Genomic DNA, 13563 nt, shown 5'->3' with positions numbered 1-13563 from the left:
TCAGTTGCAAAGGCTTACCTGAGTATACAAGACACATTCATGGATGGCAAAGGTGGCAGATTATGCATGCTCTATATACATGTCGCTAAGTCGACCAGCAACGGCGTGGTTCAGCACTTTGGCCAGCCATTGGCGGGACAGATCAGATAACCCCAAGATACTCAGCCCAAGACCACAGCGAGCACAATAATGATCAGGACTATAGCCATTATCAGCAGCAAGCAGCATGCTTTGTTCCTGGCAGATTTCTGATACCTGCTGGCACTCCTCAGCTCAGTATCGGCACCTCTCGTGTCCTGCAGGGTGTTCTCAACATTCACATCAATTGTGTCCAACATATCGCCCTGCTCGCGCACGATATGGGCGACATCTCGGAACAGTTCATTGAGTTCACCAACAGACTGCTCAATCTGCCGTATCTCTCCTTCTCGTTCTATTATCAGATTCTCTTGGAAGTCGACTTCGCCCTGTTCGGCTAACTGTGGCTGGTATTCCTGCTGTAATTGCTGTTGGCCTTCAGCAGAGGGCGATTGTGGATTCCCTGATTCCTCAAGGGCAGCTTTGGAGGCTCTCTCCTTCTCTAGCGCTCTCCTTTGAACGACTTGGAACTCTGTTAGGGCGGTGGAGAACTCTCGGGACAGTTTTTGGTTTGTGTATTTCTGTGATGCCTGCCATAGTCAGCCTTGAACTCCTTGCACCACAGCACATTAACTCACGTTCAGGTCATCCCATGCCTGGGCCTTTTTGATGCCCTCGCCCACATCCTTGAAGCCATCGCGGGTCTCTTCCAACAGATCGTGGACCCTTTCTTTCACTCTTTCGGTAGCGCGCGAAGTTCCTAGCTTTCCCACTTCGTTCGACAGTCGGGAAACATTGGATACGAGCTCAAATAACCGTGTAGATAAGTCCTCTGTGAAGCGCTGGAACTCTGGGTCGTCTCTGTAGATAGAGTCGTCTTGCCTCCTTGTTGTGGTCGGTTGCGATTCCAGGCTTGGTAGACGATCGAATGACATGTTGCGCGACAGTTCAAGTAGCAGGTAGATGTATGGCGGAGTGTTGCGACAAAGTATAGTCACGACGAACGCGATGTGAACAGTGAAGCCTAACAAGCTTGGTGCCTCGGTGGCTCGGTAGATTGTGGCCGGGGCTTGTGAGGCTCATCTGACGTCGTGGGCCCGCCTGAGAAATGATTCACGTGCCTGCGTGCACTTGCCTGAATCTCGCGACATTTTTGTGTTTACACTGGCAACCACGACCGCTGCAGTTCTTGCTTCACTGTGTGCGCTGTTCCCACTATCTCAACACTGTATAAGCTCTAGCTGCGGTGCTCTCTCGAAACCACGATGCGTTCATAGCCTCTGGAAGGCACGACCACCACAACCTTCACAACCATGCCTTCGTCAATGCCAGTCGCATCCAAACCTCGACCCTACCGCAGATTCCTTACATCAGCGCTTCATACCAGGTTTGTGCATGTAGTGGGCATTGCTCTGCTATGGCACCTGTGCGTGGCTGGCTTTGCCAGTGACTGGTACAGTAAGTCAATAAACAATACACTGCTGTCCACCAACATATACTTACCAAGTAACAGCCAGCATTCCCTCTTTCTTCTGGGCCTTTTTTCCCTTGGGAACAGCAGGTGTTAAGGCACTGCTATTCTCCTTGTCGAGCCTGTCCATATTTATGCTTCAGATTGCGACTCTCAAGATCGGCAAGAGATGCACTCCTTCGAATTGGACCAGCATACGGACTGTGCTCCTCAGCTACTCAACCTATGCTACCGTCTTCTGGTACATGGCTTCAGCATGGTGGTTTTGTGAAGTATTTGTCTTCACATCGCCTGCCTCGACTGAGCTGGGCTGGATCACTAATGGTGGTTACGGTGCTCCAGACAAGCTGAACGAACGACCCATCTATCTTCGATTGTTCTTCCTCCTACTCGGTGCTATGCAGGCTGCTCTACACATCTACAACGATTCCTCATCCCTAGCTTCGCCCATCAAGAAGCCGACGACCCCGCAAGACCGACCACAGGAGACTGCAGTAGAGGATACTGTCATTGTGAAGATGCTCGGAACGGGGCCTGGTCTGATCAAGCAAGCTGGAATTTTATCGACAGTAGCCACTATCATTGGCCCCTTTCTGTACACGGCTTTCTTCAGACGTACACTTTGGTCATGGCACATTTGGTGGGCAAAAGTCTTTGCCAATATTGCCAGATCCGGAGCAGACCCGCCAACCGGCTTCTATATCGGCTCGATCATGGGGAGAGCATGGATCTTTGGCGCTTTCCTTTCCGTGACATGGCAGCTGAATATACTCTTCTTCCGAACATTCATGCTAAGGGAGCCTACGAAAGACGGAAGGCCTCTCAGTACTTTCAGTAAAGACCCTAACGGCACCTTGCTCCATGGCCTCAATGCAAAGCGGGAACTGGTAAAGACCTTCGCTTTCTGGGAGCTTGAAGTAATCTCGAAAACGTGCCCCGACCGCCGCAAAGACATTTTCAGCGACTTCGAGCGACCCAGCCAAGGTCCCATGTTCTCGCAAATGCTTGATGCAGCTCTAGAAGTTTTCAAGTCTATCGAGTCCCGCATGAAAGTGCTCGATCCTCCGCCGAAGATATCCACGAGCACCACCGACATGAAGGGCGGCCAAGATCCGGATCATCTTCCGAGACTACTACCAAATGCCATACCTGCTAGGAACCAAATTCATCAGCCTGTAAATCCTGCTGTTGGAGATAGCCGTGCGGGTCGCTTGTTCAACTATGCCGCTCATGAAGCTAAACTCATAGGCAGCTCACCTAATCCATGGTCACCACCACTCGACAGGACAAAGCAGCTTGCAATAGAATACGGATCCCCAAAACTCAGAGACCTCCAAGCTCGAGCAGAAGCAGTACAACAGTCTCCCTTAGGACGATATATGCTCACCACACCTACACGTCTCATCAAATCTGCCATCCTTGGCACACCAAACGGTAACCCGGCGCTCACACTTTCGGCCGTCAAGTCCATAACCACTATGCTGGTCGCGTCTCTGACAGAGGATACATTTGGCAAAGCTGTTCAAGGTGTTCCATCGACAGTACAGACGCTCACCACAACAATCTTTGCGATCGAACGCTTCGTTCATAGCCATACAAATGGTGGTGTTGTCTCACCATCCGGTGCAAAAGAGCTGGGAGATGTTGTCATTGTCCACTCTCAACTCAAAGCGAGTCTTCGAGAACTGCTTTCTGCGTTCCAGGTATTCTTGAGCGACGTCGGCCTCAGCATCCGTGATCTTAATGACGCGCGGAGAGCAGCCGAGGAGCGAGAGCTATTCAGAACTGTTCAACCACAAGAACCTTCGGCTGGCAGTGAAGGTCCCCATGACCGATCTAACTCCGAAAACGGCACCACTAAGAGTAGAAGAGAAATGGAAGAAGTGAACGAGACGCAAGAACAAAGACAACAGGAGAGACAGCAGCAGGATCAGCAGGCTAGACGGAGAAGAAGGCAGCAAGAAAGTGAAGAAACGAACACAGATCAAAGCAGACCGGGTAGGCTATTTTCACAATTAGATCGGGGTAGCACATATCAGGCTAGTATGAGGGAGCGAAGGAAGAGTGTAGGGAGGGGAGATGTGCAGGACGCAAATCCGCTTGCCGCAGGAAGCAGGAGAGCGAACGGCAGTGCTGGGATGAGTGAGAACCCATTTGGAGCTAGAGACTTCAATTCGTTACCTGCGGGAGGTTTGCAGAGAAGAAGAGTTGGAAAGGCGTAGTGAATTTCAAGCCGCGGCCAGCTAGTATAGCGACGCATATGACTACGGCAGAAAGCCACAAGTGCAAGCGAACAAGCGATGGTCGATACAAGCATGCCACTCATGCAAATCCGTATCCGCTATGCTACAGTCGAAGGAATTTTGGTAACCAAGCAACAGAACGCGGAGCTCACTCAGCAAGGCATGAGATTGACCAACAAACGAGATCTGCTCGCTGGTGTCCAGCGTGTATCGAAATCTGGCTAGGATCAGAGCATTTCGCTATGCAATGATCGAGATCAACTCGCGAGGTACGTACACCTTTGTGAGCTGTAAATTCGCGGAACATCGTATCGGTTCCTTCTAGCTAGCATTACGAGGCGTCCCAAGGCCGCACCCGTGCTCAGCCTATCAGATGTTATTGAACCTGCACTGATTGGACAGATACGGGTATCTGCAAGCTTGCGAGAGCTCTGCATTGGATGCCTGATTCAATCTCCAATCAACCTACCTTCGTGCCATTCATTCATTTACTGTTTTCAGCATCTCGCTCTACAATTCTACAATATGTGCCTATCCCCAGGTGCTTACCACATACGGCCGTATATCCCAAGCTTGGCTGATTTAGCGGGTGATGCCTGACTCATGGGTATACCACTACAAGTACACATGACTACCTACTTAGCAGTTCGAACAGCCAGCCTCTGACGGCAGATACCGTAACACAGCTCCAGAAAGACCCGCCACAACAACACCACCGCGACCACACCCACAACCACACCACCACCACTACACCACCACCAGCACCACCACACTATAACCACACTATAACCACACTATAACCACACTATAACCACACTATAACCACACTATAACCACACCACGTAACCATGTCCTCACAGACCCTCCGCCTCGTCCACAAAACCCACTACAACACCCAAATCTTCCACCCCCTCGCAACACCCTCTACAACCCTGCCCCCTTCAACCCTCCGCATCCGCACCTCCCTCCTCGGCCTAGGCTCCAATAATCTCTCCTACTGCGCCGCCGGAGACCTGCTGCACTGGTGGGATGCATACCCACCTCCCACAGACGTTGACATCCCCGCGCCCCACAACGACACCGACCTCGCCGCCTACGGCATCGCTCCAGGCTGGGGCTACGCCACGGTTCTCGACTCCACGATCCCTGAGATTGCGGCCGGGAGGATCCTCTACGGGTTCATACCCATCTCAGGCCACGCTGTTGATTTGACGCTACGGCGGGTCGAGGGGACGGGTTTCAATGGTACCCACTGGATCGAGGTTAGTGAGCAGAGGGCGAAGGTCATGAATCTGTATCAGCGGTATATGGTTATGCCGGACACATTCTCTTTACCTGCCAATGATTCGAAGCAAGGTGCGAAGCAAGGCCAGGGTGTACATGTCGATCCCCTGACACTCTTCACACCCGTTCTCAAACCAGTTTGGGAGGCGGGGTGGTTACTTGCGCGGTATGTGTTTGCGCAGAGTGCAGAGTCGACGCCGGATCCGGTTCATCCGCTGGGGGAAGCTGTGTCGCCGTGGTCAGCTAGGGAAGCGGATTTAAGTGACGCGTGTATCGTTTGTGTTGCAAGTGGGACAAAGACGGCGAGGAGTTTCTTGGAGGAGCTTGCGCGGATAGCACTTGCGGATGGCAAAGGAGAGAAGCCGTCGTATAGTGTTCTGGAGGTGACGGGTGGGAAAGCGGGATGTGAGAGGTATATCAGGGATGTGCCATTTCAGCATAGGCTGATTGGGTATGATGAGATCTCACCAAAGGTATTTGAGAAGCAGAAGTACACAAAGTACGTGCTGCTCAACTTTGGAGGACGAGATAACGCGCTGGCGAGGGTGGGGGCTGCGATCAAGGAGGCGAGTCCGGATGCTGAGACTGTATGTGTGCAGATTGGTGGGGAGGCGAAGGTGTATAGTGGGGAGGAACTGGCGGTGAGGAGGGAGACGGCTGAGGCTTTGGCGGCGGTGCAGATGAATACAACGGGGATTAGGGATGAGGTTATGAGGAGGGTGGGTGAGGAGAAGTATTTTGGGGAGATAAATGGGGCGTTTGAGGCGGTGGTAAGGGAGCAGATTGATGCGTTTGATGGGTCGGTGCTTGGTGTAAGGGTGAAGGTGTCGGAGGGGTTGAGGGGTGAGGATGGTGTTGAGGGGTGTTGGGAGAGGTTGTGTGCTGGGGGCGTTGCTGGTGATGAGGGGTTGGTGGTAAGGCTGGATGCTTGAGGTTGCAGCTGCTAGGATATGGTCTGGAGCAGGTGTCTGAGGCTGGCAACTATACAGACAGGTAACCAACGTTCAACCTTACTGCACCATCGACGGCTTTGGACGTTACCGTCTGCTTCGAAGGCTTGGTCGTACGGTCGGGATCAGATAATGGGTAGATCGTCTCATGTCTTTCCCAATACTGTATTGCGAGACCATGAGCCGTGGGTGGTCAGCAAAACGACGCCCGGTTCTCCAAGAAGGCTGTCAATAACGCTCGAAGCCTGTATGCAAATCGATTAAGCAGCTACACCGGCTAAACCATTGATCCAGATGAGTCAGAGCCATGCTAAGTGTCACCCAGACGTAGGTTCTGGTAATCAATGTGCATTGAGGATGGTGGAACACAATCACCACTGATGCGACGGCAATATTTATGCCTGGATGCCTTGTGTTAGAAGTGCCGTTTGAGCCATTTGCAGGGGTCAATCTGCAACCGAGCATTAGCGGAGATATCCACACCAAAGGACGAGAACTCGGTCCGCCCGTGTCGCAAAAATACATTCGGTGACTTTCGGTATTCAAGTAGTCGTAAAGGCGAGCTCGTACATCGCAGGGCGAGAACCAGCAGGACACGTAAGCAAAAGAGCGGAGAAGATCGAGGCTTTGTAGGGGCCTTGGAGCCTAGAGCCCGGGTCAACAATTGACTTTGAGGACTGACCGTCAGCTGAACCATCACTTTTGGCTCCAGGAAAACGACAGAGGAGTCAGCCGAAGAACGGTGCCTAAGCAACGCGTGGCAGACTGCAAAGCGGTGACTGCGTCGTGACGAGAGTATCGTGGTCAAAACGTTCAAGCGAGATGGATATGGTGGGAGGACAAGCATTTCGAATTCATACCAAGGCTCCGGGCAGTGGCCGAAGTGTCAGAATAAGCACAGGTCATTTGTCAGAAGAAAGCAAGAGGGAGAGTTCTTGGCATTCTCAGTCGCCGCACCACAGGGAAGTAACGGCTTTCTAGAGTTGAACAGGCTCTTCCGACACAACTTGCCGATGTCGCGCTGTTGTGAAGTGAACGTGGGCACAAGTCTTGGGCGTTGGCTCGAGGTGTAACCGAGCTGCTGAGGAACGCTCCGGCCAACCACATGTTGGCGCGCCTGTCGCGGAGAAGAATTCCTCTCTTTCGGAATGGTCGATCGGAGCATGACGTTACTTTTGATGGTGCATTCCATGCACATCTTCACTCCAGGAAGAAATAACTCTATTTACACCGAATGCTTGTTCTTCTTCGAGCCGTCAAACCGTGATGCTTCGATACCATTATTTCCAATGACAAGATGCTTGGCTATTTGGATTATGTCGGTATCGCTGTCTGGACTTTCTGCTTGGCTTCTTGGGTCTTGGTTGTTGCAAATTTCAACTCGCTGTTCTCAATTCGCTTTGTTCGCAATCCTTCCTTTGTCAACGTTTTACCGCGTATTACTGAAGACTAATCGCTCAAATATCGATTGACTGCTGTATATTTGCTTCTTCACAATTCATGTTGACGACGATCCAGCTTGCGTATCATTCCACTTGCCCGCTTGCAAGTTCGCGAATCGTTGTCACTGACCCTAACAACATCGACCGATTTCAAGCTAATACATCTCGGATCGACAGCTTGTCGCACTCAGCGGACCTCGATTGACGATGTGCCTCTACCACACCTATCATTGGTCTTGCTGTCCAGGAACCGCGCAGCCTGCACCATATTACATGAACTCGAAATGCAAAACTGCCTCCGCCCCTAAGAAGTCGAAGTTCAAGAAACAAGAAAGGTGTAGAATTGTGCACAGGATTCTGGATGGCGCAGACCACGATCGGCCATGTCCAAAGTGCGGGTGAGTTGTGCAGATCCGTCAATTAGCAAACAAATGCTGACCTTGCGCAGACAGACGGCGTCGGATATCATCGATGAACCAACCACCGAAGAAACTGTTGACATAGCAGAAATCGCTGAGCAAGAGTCGGCTCCTCCAAAACCATCCACCACAAAAGCACCGCTTCAGCAGCAAGAACCACACATAATCATCGACATTGAACCGAGATGTGAAGAGCTGGTTTGGACAATTGGAAAGCTGATCCAGGAACAAAAGACCTGGGCTGCGCTCAATGCGAAAAGATCGAGATAATACCTCGACGTCTAGTCTCGACATGACGACATTATGATATGCAATATGCTCTTTTAGCGATGGTGTTCAGGGCAATACTGGTCAAGCTGCGGCTGCCATGGGAGGGTTCGGTACTTGTACATCTTCGGCGAGGATATTCTGCAGGCGGTTCCTGGGGATGTTGTTCAGCTTGCGGTCCGCGTCGGCCTCTTCGATTAGCCTCCTAATGCCACCATTCAAGCTTTCCAGCTCTTCTTTCCAGGCATGTCCACTTCCGGCCCATCTAATCTTGCAGTCTGCATCTAGCAGGTAGACATAGCCGACTTGTGTATTTAGGAAGCCCATAGCGTCTCTTACATCGTCTGACAGACCGAGTCGCACGTCTCGTGGGAGCTTGATCATGAAGTATCGATCCCACCTGTCTTCCGGTATGATCTTGCGTAGTCGACCAGAGAAGAGCTTCACAAGGAAAGCCTTCGCAATATCGCCCTGCACGTTGATGTCTGCGCGCTGAAACTTGTCGGGGTGTTCTTTCAACAGATATTCCACTGCCGGATTGCTCTTTTCGCTCAGAAATGTATCGACCTGCTCTTCAGCCCAGACGCCAGATTGAATCCCTACAATCGAAATCTTGCCTCTCAGCGCAGGCGTGGTATCGTAACCACCATCAGGACCTTGGCCATTCTTCGATAGTGTCTGGCCCCACATGTTCGGGAAATAGAGTGCCTTGTCCTTTCTGAATAGCCTCTCATTGGCAACGAAGCTCTTTCCTTTGTACTCCTTGTCCAGTCGTTTCCATTCCTGAAAGTAGGGCCGCAGAAAGGTTCGCAAATAAATCTGTCTTCGCTCAACTGCGCGTTCGTAGTTGGCGAAGTCTGCCTTCTTTTCCGCCCATGTCCTCTGATCAATAGGACTGTTCTGCCCGGGTTGCGGAGGGGACTGTAAACCCAGCGGTCTAGCTAGGGGTGAAGGTACGAACTTCTCGTCCTTCACTCCTTTCGGGATAGGTATTTGTGAGATGGCTGATCTGTTTGCTGGATTCCGATCAATACCGACAGCAAGGGGTACCTGTTCTGGCTTTCTCGGTCCAAGCAAGGGGTCTGCTGCCTTGACTGGTCTTGGTCTTGGTTTTCCATCCCGATCTTTGCTTGGACGCGCCAGGGCATAGTGTCGTATTTGCCCTACCGATCGCTGTGCTTGCCGCAAGCATCCTGCGTGTGGCCGAGCCGCAGCTGCAAGCAGTAGCTCGATCAATATATCTTTTGCCATCGTGTTGAGAACGTCTGTCGCAAAGTACTGGTGCTTCCACAAGCAGAAATAGTACAGGGCTGTGCCTTGGCACGTGATTTCGCGCCTTCGTGCTCGGACTAAAACGCGTCAATGATATCGACGCCCTCACTTGATTCTCATTCTTTGTCCCACATGCTTTTCACCCCACTCACACTTTTCACGGACGGATCACTAACAGCAACCTTCTGTGTAACCCTTGAGAGTCCAACACTATGGGTGTCAGACTTCCTCAACACGATGGTAGCCACCACCACCATTCGTTATGCCTTCAGATCAGAGGGAGAAAGAAAGGTTCTTTGCCCAGTTGGATACCTTAGATGAAAGCACAGAGAGTGAAGATGACTCCAGCCAGTTGGATCCACGCAAACGACGGAAAGTCGAAAGTGTCGAAGAGCCATGTATTGCAAGGCCACGCCCTGAGCATACCGAAGCACGAAAGAAACCTGACACTAATGAGCTGGCAAAAGCCGATATACCTGCCTTGAGACGTGCCATCACAGAGAACCAGCCAGTTGCTCAAGATGCCAGTGTCCCTCCTATCAGAAGGACGAATTCCGAACCTGAGTCAACCCGCAGATCTCGAAAGAGCAATGCTGCGGTGAAGACTATTGGTACTCTGTTCGAAGGCCTCACGTTTTGTAAGTGATTTTATGATTGCTGATACGGTCATGGACTGATATCCAACGAGTCTTCATACCGAACGACGATGTAGTCAAGGTCCGGAAGCTGCGCATACAAAGTGCTATAGCACAAGGTGCAACTTGGGCTCGGAAGCTTGATCCAGCCATAACTCACATTATCGTAGATGCTACCATCGACGCGGCTGGCGCCAAACGAGTGATCAGGGACACGATTGATGTCACCAATACTGCGATCGTCAAGGACACTTGGCTGATCGAGAGTTTGAGCCACAAAGACGTCAGGGACCCGTCACAAGGTCGATTTCAGCTCAAGGGTGCAAGCACCACATTTGGCAAGACAAATGCGATAAGACCCGAGAGAGCACTGAAAAGACCAGAAGCTGTTCGAAACGCGAATGCTAAGATTGATACCAATAGACAGCCCGAACACACAGCGACAGGAGCTGAAGCGGCAGATGAGCTATCGCAAATCATGCTCGAGATGAAAACTGCCGCTCATCTACCCTTCGACGCAGAGCTCGATCTTGACAAGTTCGTTTCCTTCACTGGTGGAGATGAGCTAGCAGAAGGAGAACCTGCTGAACCATCTACGGTAGACGAAGCCGCCCCCGTACCGCTAGAGAACCGCGGCTTTGCCTGCATGGAATCACATACCGGCAAGTCAGACAATCCCAATAACAGAACCATCGACATCCTTCAACAAATGGCCACCCACTATGATCGCACAGGCGACAAATGGCGCACCCTGGCATACAGAAAAGGCATCTCAGCTTTGCGTAAACAAGCATCCCTTATCAGTACGAAGGAGCAGGCCCTCGCAGTAAATGGCATCGGCGGTCGGCTAGCGGACAAAATCGAAGAAATCGTCACCACAAATCGGCTAGCACGTCTAGATTCTGTCCTTGAAGATCCAGATGAGCAGGTGCTACAGCTCTTCATGGGTATCTACGACGTGAGTTACACGCAAGCAAAACTCTGGATGCATCAAGGCTACCGCAGTCTCGACGATCTACGAGCACATGCGAAGCTATCAACCAATCAGCAGATCGGAGTTGACCATTACGACGATTTTCAACAGCGCATACCTCGAGCCGAAGTCGAAGCTCATGGCGCAGTGGTACAGAAGGCACTCACCCGCGCAGACCGTAAGCTCCAAGCAATTATTGGCGGCAGCTATAGACGTGGTATGCCCAACTCAGGGGATATAGACGTGATGATCACGCATCCAACAGCCGACGTCTCACAACTCCGAGAATGGGCTTTCGGCAATGCCGTTCCCTACCTCTTCAGAACTGGCTTCATGAAGTGTGCACTCGCCACATCTCGCGGAAAAGCAAAAGATCAGACTACCCCCTCCAAGACCAAGAAGAGGTTCACGAGGTCAACAACCACGACGATAGATATGAATACGGATCCGCACACCTCACCTACCAACCTCATATTCACGGGCGCCACCACTGGCACAAAACTCCTCGGCGCCTCCCAACTCCCACCCACACTCGAAAACCCAAACCCACCCTGGCGCCGAATCGATCTCCTCCTCGTCCCAGCCTGCTCACTTGGCGCAAATCTGATCTACTTCACCGGCAACGACATCTTCAACCGATCGATGCGGCTGCTTGCCTCACGAAAAGGAATGCGACTCAATCAGCATGGTCTGTACAAGAATGTCATACGTGGTCCTAATCGAGTCAAGGAAACGGAGGGCGAACTTGTCGAGGGGAGGAGTGAGAAGAAGATATTTCAGATATTGGGTGTGCCGTGGAGACCGCCGGAGGAGAGGAGGTGTTAATGGGCAGTGGTATGGAGCAGACTGTTTCTCCGCATATCAATTAGATATCAATAATGCCTACCTTGTATCAGCTCAGCAACGTTGTGCATAGACAAAAGATGTAAGTCGTAGTGTGCAGTAAGGCGGATGACACTAGGATATCACTCATAAACGTTTGCATGTTAACGCCTTTCGGCGCATCATCACAGACGTGCGGTCGGCGCCAGGCTCGCAGACTGTGCTTTTCGAGGTTCAGCAAGCTCAACGGAAGCCTCCGCATCCCAACCAGCGATCAGATCTTGCAGAACATTGGTCTCATCTTGTCCCCATACGATATTGCCGTCATGAACCCAGTCGCCATTGCCATTCTGCCTCAGCACCCGGTACGTAGGAACACCGCAGATACCCAACGACTTTGCCTCAGCAGTCGCCTCTCGCAATTTCGCTTTAACCTCACTTGAATTCGCCTTACTCAACAAATCAGCACCATTATAGCCACCCTTGTCAAGGACCTCACTCAGTACGGACTCATCGCTCACATTGGCATTCTCTTCCCAACAAGCTCGATAGAGTAACGGTACCGTCGACGGATCAGCCATCGCCACCCGCAGCACAGTCGGCGTCCGAATAGGAAAAACATCAGCCCAGTAGAAGTCAACGTTCTTATCCAGACTCCCCTCCTGCAAATTGACAGCATTCCAGTACCTCGTCCAATCCGCATGATCCTGTCTCGACCACGCAGCCTTCGCAGGCGAGACCGCCCCCATCGGCAAATTCGGCGCACCAATCTGCCGGAAGAGTATTCCCAGAAGAAAAGGCTTCATCACAATTTCGAGCTCAGGCCCAGATGTCCTCTGCAATCTCTGCAGTTGTGTCCACCCCAGGAACGCCCAGGGGCTGCTGAAGTCGTACCAGAACTCAACTTTGACTCTGCCTGCAACCTTGTTGCTGGCAATACACCGTGGCATGAGGCTTGCCAGCTCGGGAACACGAGACCAGTCTCCGCCTCTTTGCAACGCGAGCAACTCGGCTTCGACAAAGTGCATACGATCTTGACCCCAGAAGAACCGCCCCTGACGTTTCGTACCATCGGGATCTGTCCATTTCGCATCTCGGATCCAGAAACCCGGCACGCCAAAGGCACCCCGCTCAACCGCCTCAGCAGTCGCTACTTCTAGCTCTCTGCGCGCAGTAACATCCGCGAACGTCGCAGACGAAAGCTTACTTGCAGACTGAATACCACTCCCCCTTACAATCCGCAGCAACACCTCATCATCACTAACATCAACACCATCAACCCAATACGCCCTAAACAACAACCTCGTCAACACCCTCCTCTCCTCGCCATCAACAGCATACAGCAGTCTCAGCGCATTGACCGTCTTCCGAGGATGTTGCGGAGGTGGATTGTATGCGATCTGATAACGTTGCAGCGTACGTGCCATGGACTTCGCTGTCACTGCGCGCTTAGTCGGGTTGTGAAGATCGCTTGCGCTGCCGCCGGCGCCCTGTGGTGCGGATGTGGCGCGGTAGATTGCGCCGAGGAGGACTGGGCGCCATATTAGTGTTGCGCCTGTGCGTGAGGCGAGAGCTTCGATGCGGGTGGAGGCGATGTAGGCGAAGGGGCAGGAGATCTGGTTGGTGTTAGTGAAGGAGTATAGTTTCGTGATCGGAACGAACATCATAGTTGAATTCGAGGATGGGGGACCCCATCGTTAGGTAGTC

General features: G+C 51.9%; 7 protein-coding genes across 7 annotated transcripts; 4 read left to right on the top strand and 3 right to left on the bottom strand.

The window, feature by feature from the left end:
• Positions 1-161: 161 nt before the first annotated feature.
• Positions 162-1013, bottom strand: PEP12 (SNAP receptor; the record flags this gene model as incomplete). Its single annotated transcript, XM_064869088.1, has 2 exons — positions 162-668; positions 717-1013. 2 exons carry the CDS (start codon positions 1011-1013, stop codon positions 162-164), a joined length of 804 nt encoding a protein of 267 aa, XP_064734585.1.
• A 378-nt stretch (positions 1014-1391) lies between these two features.
• On the top strand, positions 1392-3771 carry PMZ80_000637 (uncharacterized protein; the record flags this gene model as incomplete). The annotated part of the gene is made up of 2 exons (XM_064869087.1): positions 1392-1536; positions 1592-3771. The coding sequence occupies 2 exons, from the start codon at positions 1392-1394 to the stop codon at positions 3769-3771; spliced, it is 2325 nt and encodes a 774-aa protein (XP_064734584.1).
• Positions 3772-4640: 869 nt separating this feature from the next.
• On the top strand, positions 4641-6008 carry PMZ80_000636 (uncharacterized protein; the record flags this gene model as incomplete). The annotated part of the gene is made up of 1 exon (XM_064869086.1): positions 4641-6008. The coding sequence occupies one exon, from the start codon at positions 4641-4643 to the stop codon at positions 6006-6008; it is 1368 nt and encodes a 455-aa protein (XP_064734583.1).
• A 1733-nt stretch (positions 6009-7741) lies between these two features.
• Positions 7742-8157, top strand: PMZ80_000635 (uncharacterized protein; the record flags this gene model as incomplete). The annotated part of the gene is made up of 2 exons (XM_064869085.1): positions 7742-7866; positions 7917-8157. The coding sequence occupies 2 exons, from the start codon at positions 7742-7744 to the stop codon at positions 8155-8157; spliced, it is 366 nt and encodes a 121-aa protein (XP_064734582.1).
• Positions 8158-8238: 81 nt separating this feature from the next.
• ATP10 (Mitochondrial ATPase complex subunit atp10) lies at positions 8239-9405 on the bottom strand (the record flags this gene model as incomplete). Its single annotated transcript, XM_064869084.1, has 1 exon — positions 8239-9405. One exon carries the CDS (start codon positions 9403-9405, stop codon positions 8239-8241), a length of 1167 nt encoding a protein of 388 aa, XP_064734581.1.
• Positions 9406-9688: 283 nt separating this feature from the next.
• PMZ80_000633 (uncharacterized protein) lies at positions 9689-11859 on the top strand (the record flags this gene model as incomplete). The annotated part of the gene is made up of 2 exons (XM_064869083.1): positions 9689-10064; positions 10115-11859. The coding sequence occupies 2 exons, from the start codon at positions 9689-9691 to the stop codon at positions 11857-11859; spliced, it is 2121 nt and encodes a 706-aa protein (XP_064734580.1).
• A 182-nt stretch (positions 11860-12041) lies between these two features.
• PMZ80_000632 (uncharacterized protein) lies at positions 12042-13551 on the bottom strand (the record flags this gene model as incomplete). Its single annotated transcript, XM_064869082.1, has 2 exons — positions 12042-13472; positions 13519-13551. The coding sequence occupies 2 exons, from the start codon at positions 13549-13551 to the stop codon at positions 12042-12044; spliced, it is 1464 nt and encodes a 487-aa protein (XP_064734579.1).
• Positions 13552-13563: the final 12 nt, after the last annotated feature.

The sequence above is a fragment of the Knufia obscura genome (genome assembly GCF_036327395.1).
Source record: "Knufia obscura strain CCFEE 5817 isolate CBS 148926 chromosome Unknown scaffold_1, whole genome shotgun sequence".
Classification (NCBI taxonomy): domain Eukaryota; kingdom Fungi; phylum Ascomycota; class Eurotiomycetes; order Chaetothyriales; family Trichomeriaceae; genus Knufia; species Knufia obscura.
The sequence above is the reverse complement of the archived record's forward strand: the minus strand, read 5'-3'. Positions and strand labels throughout refer to the sequence as shown.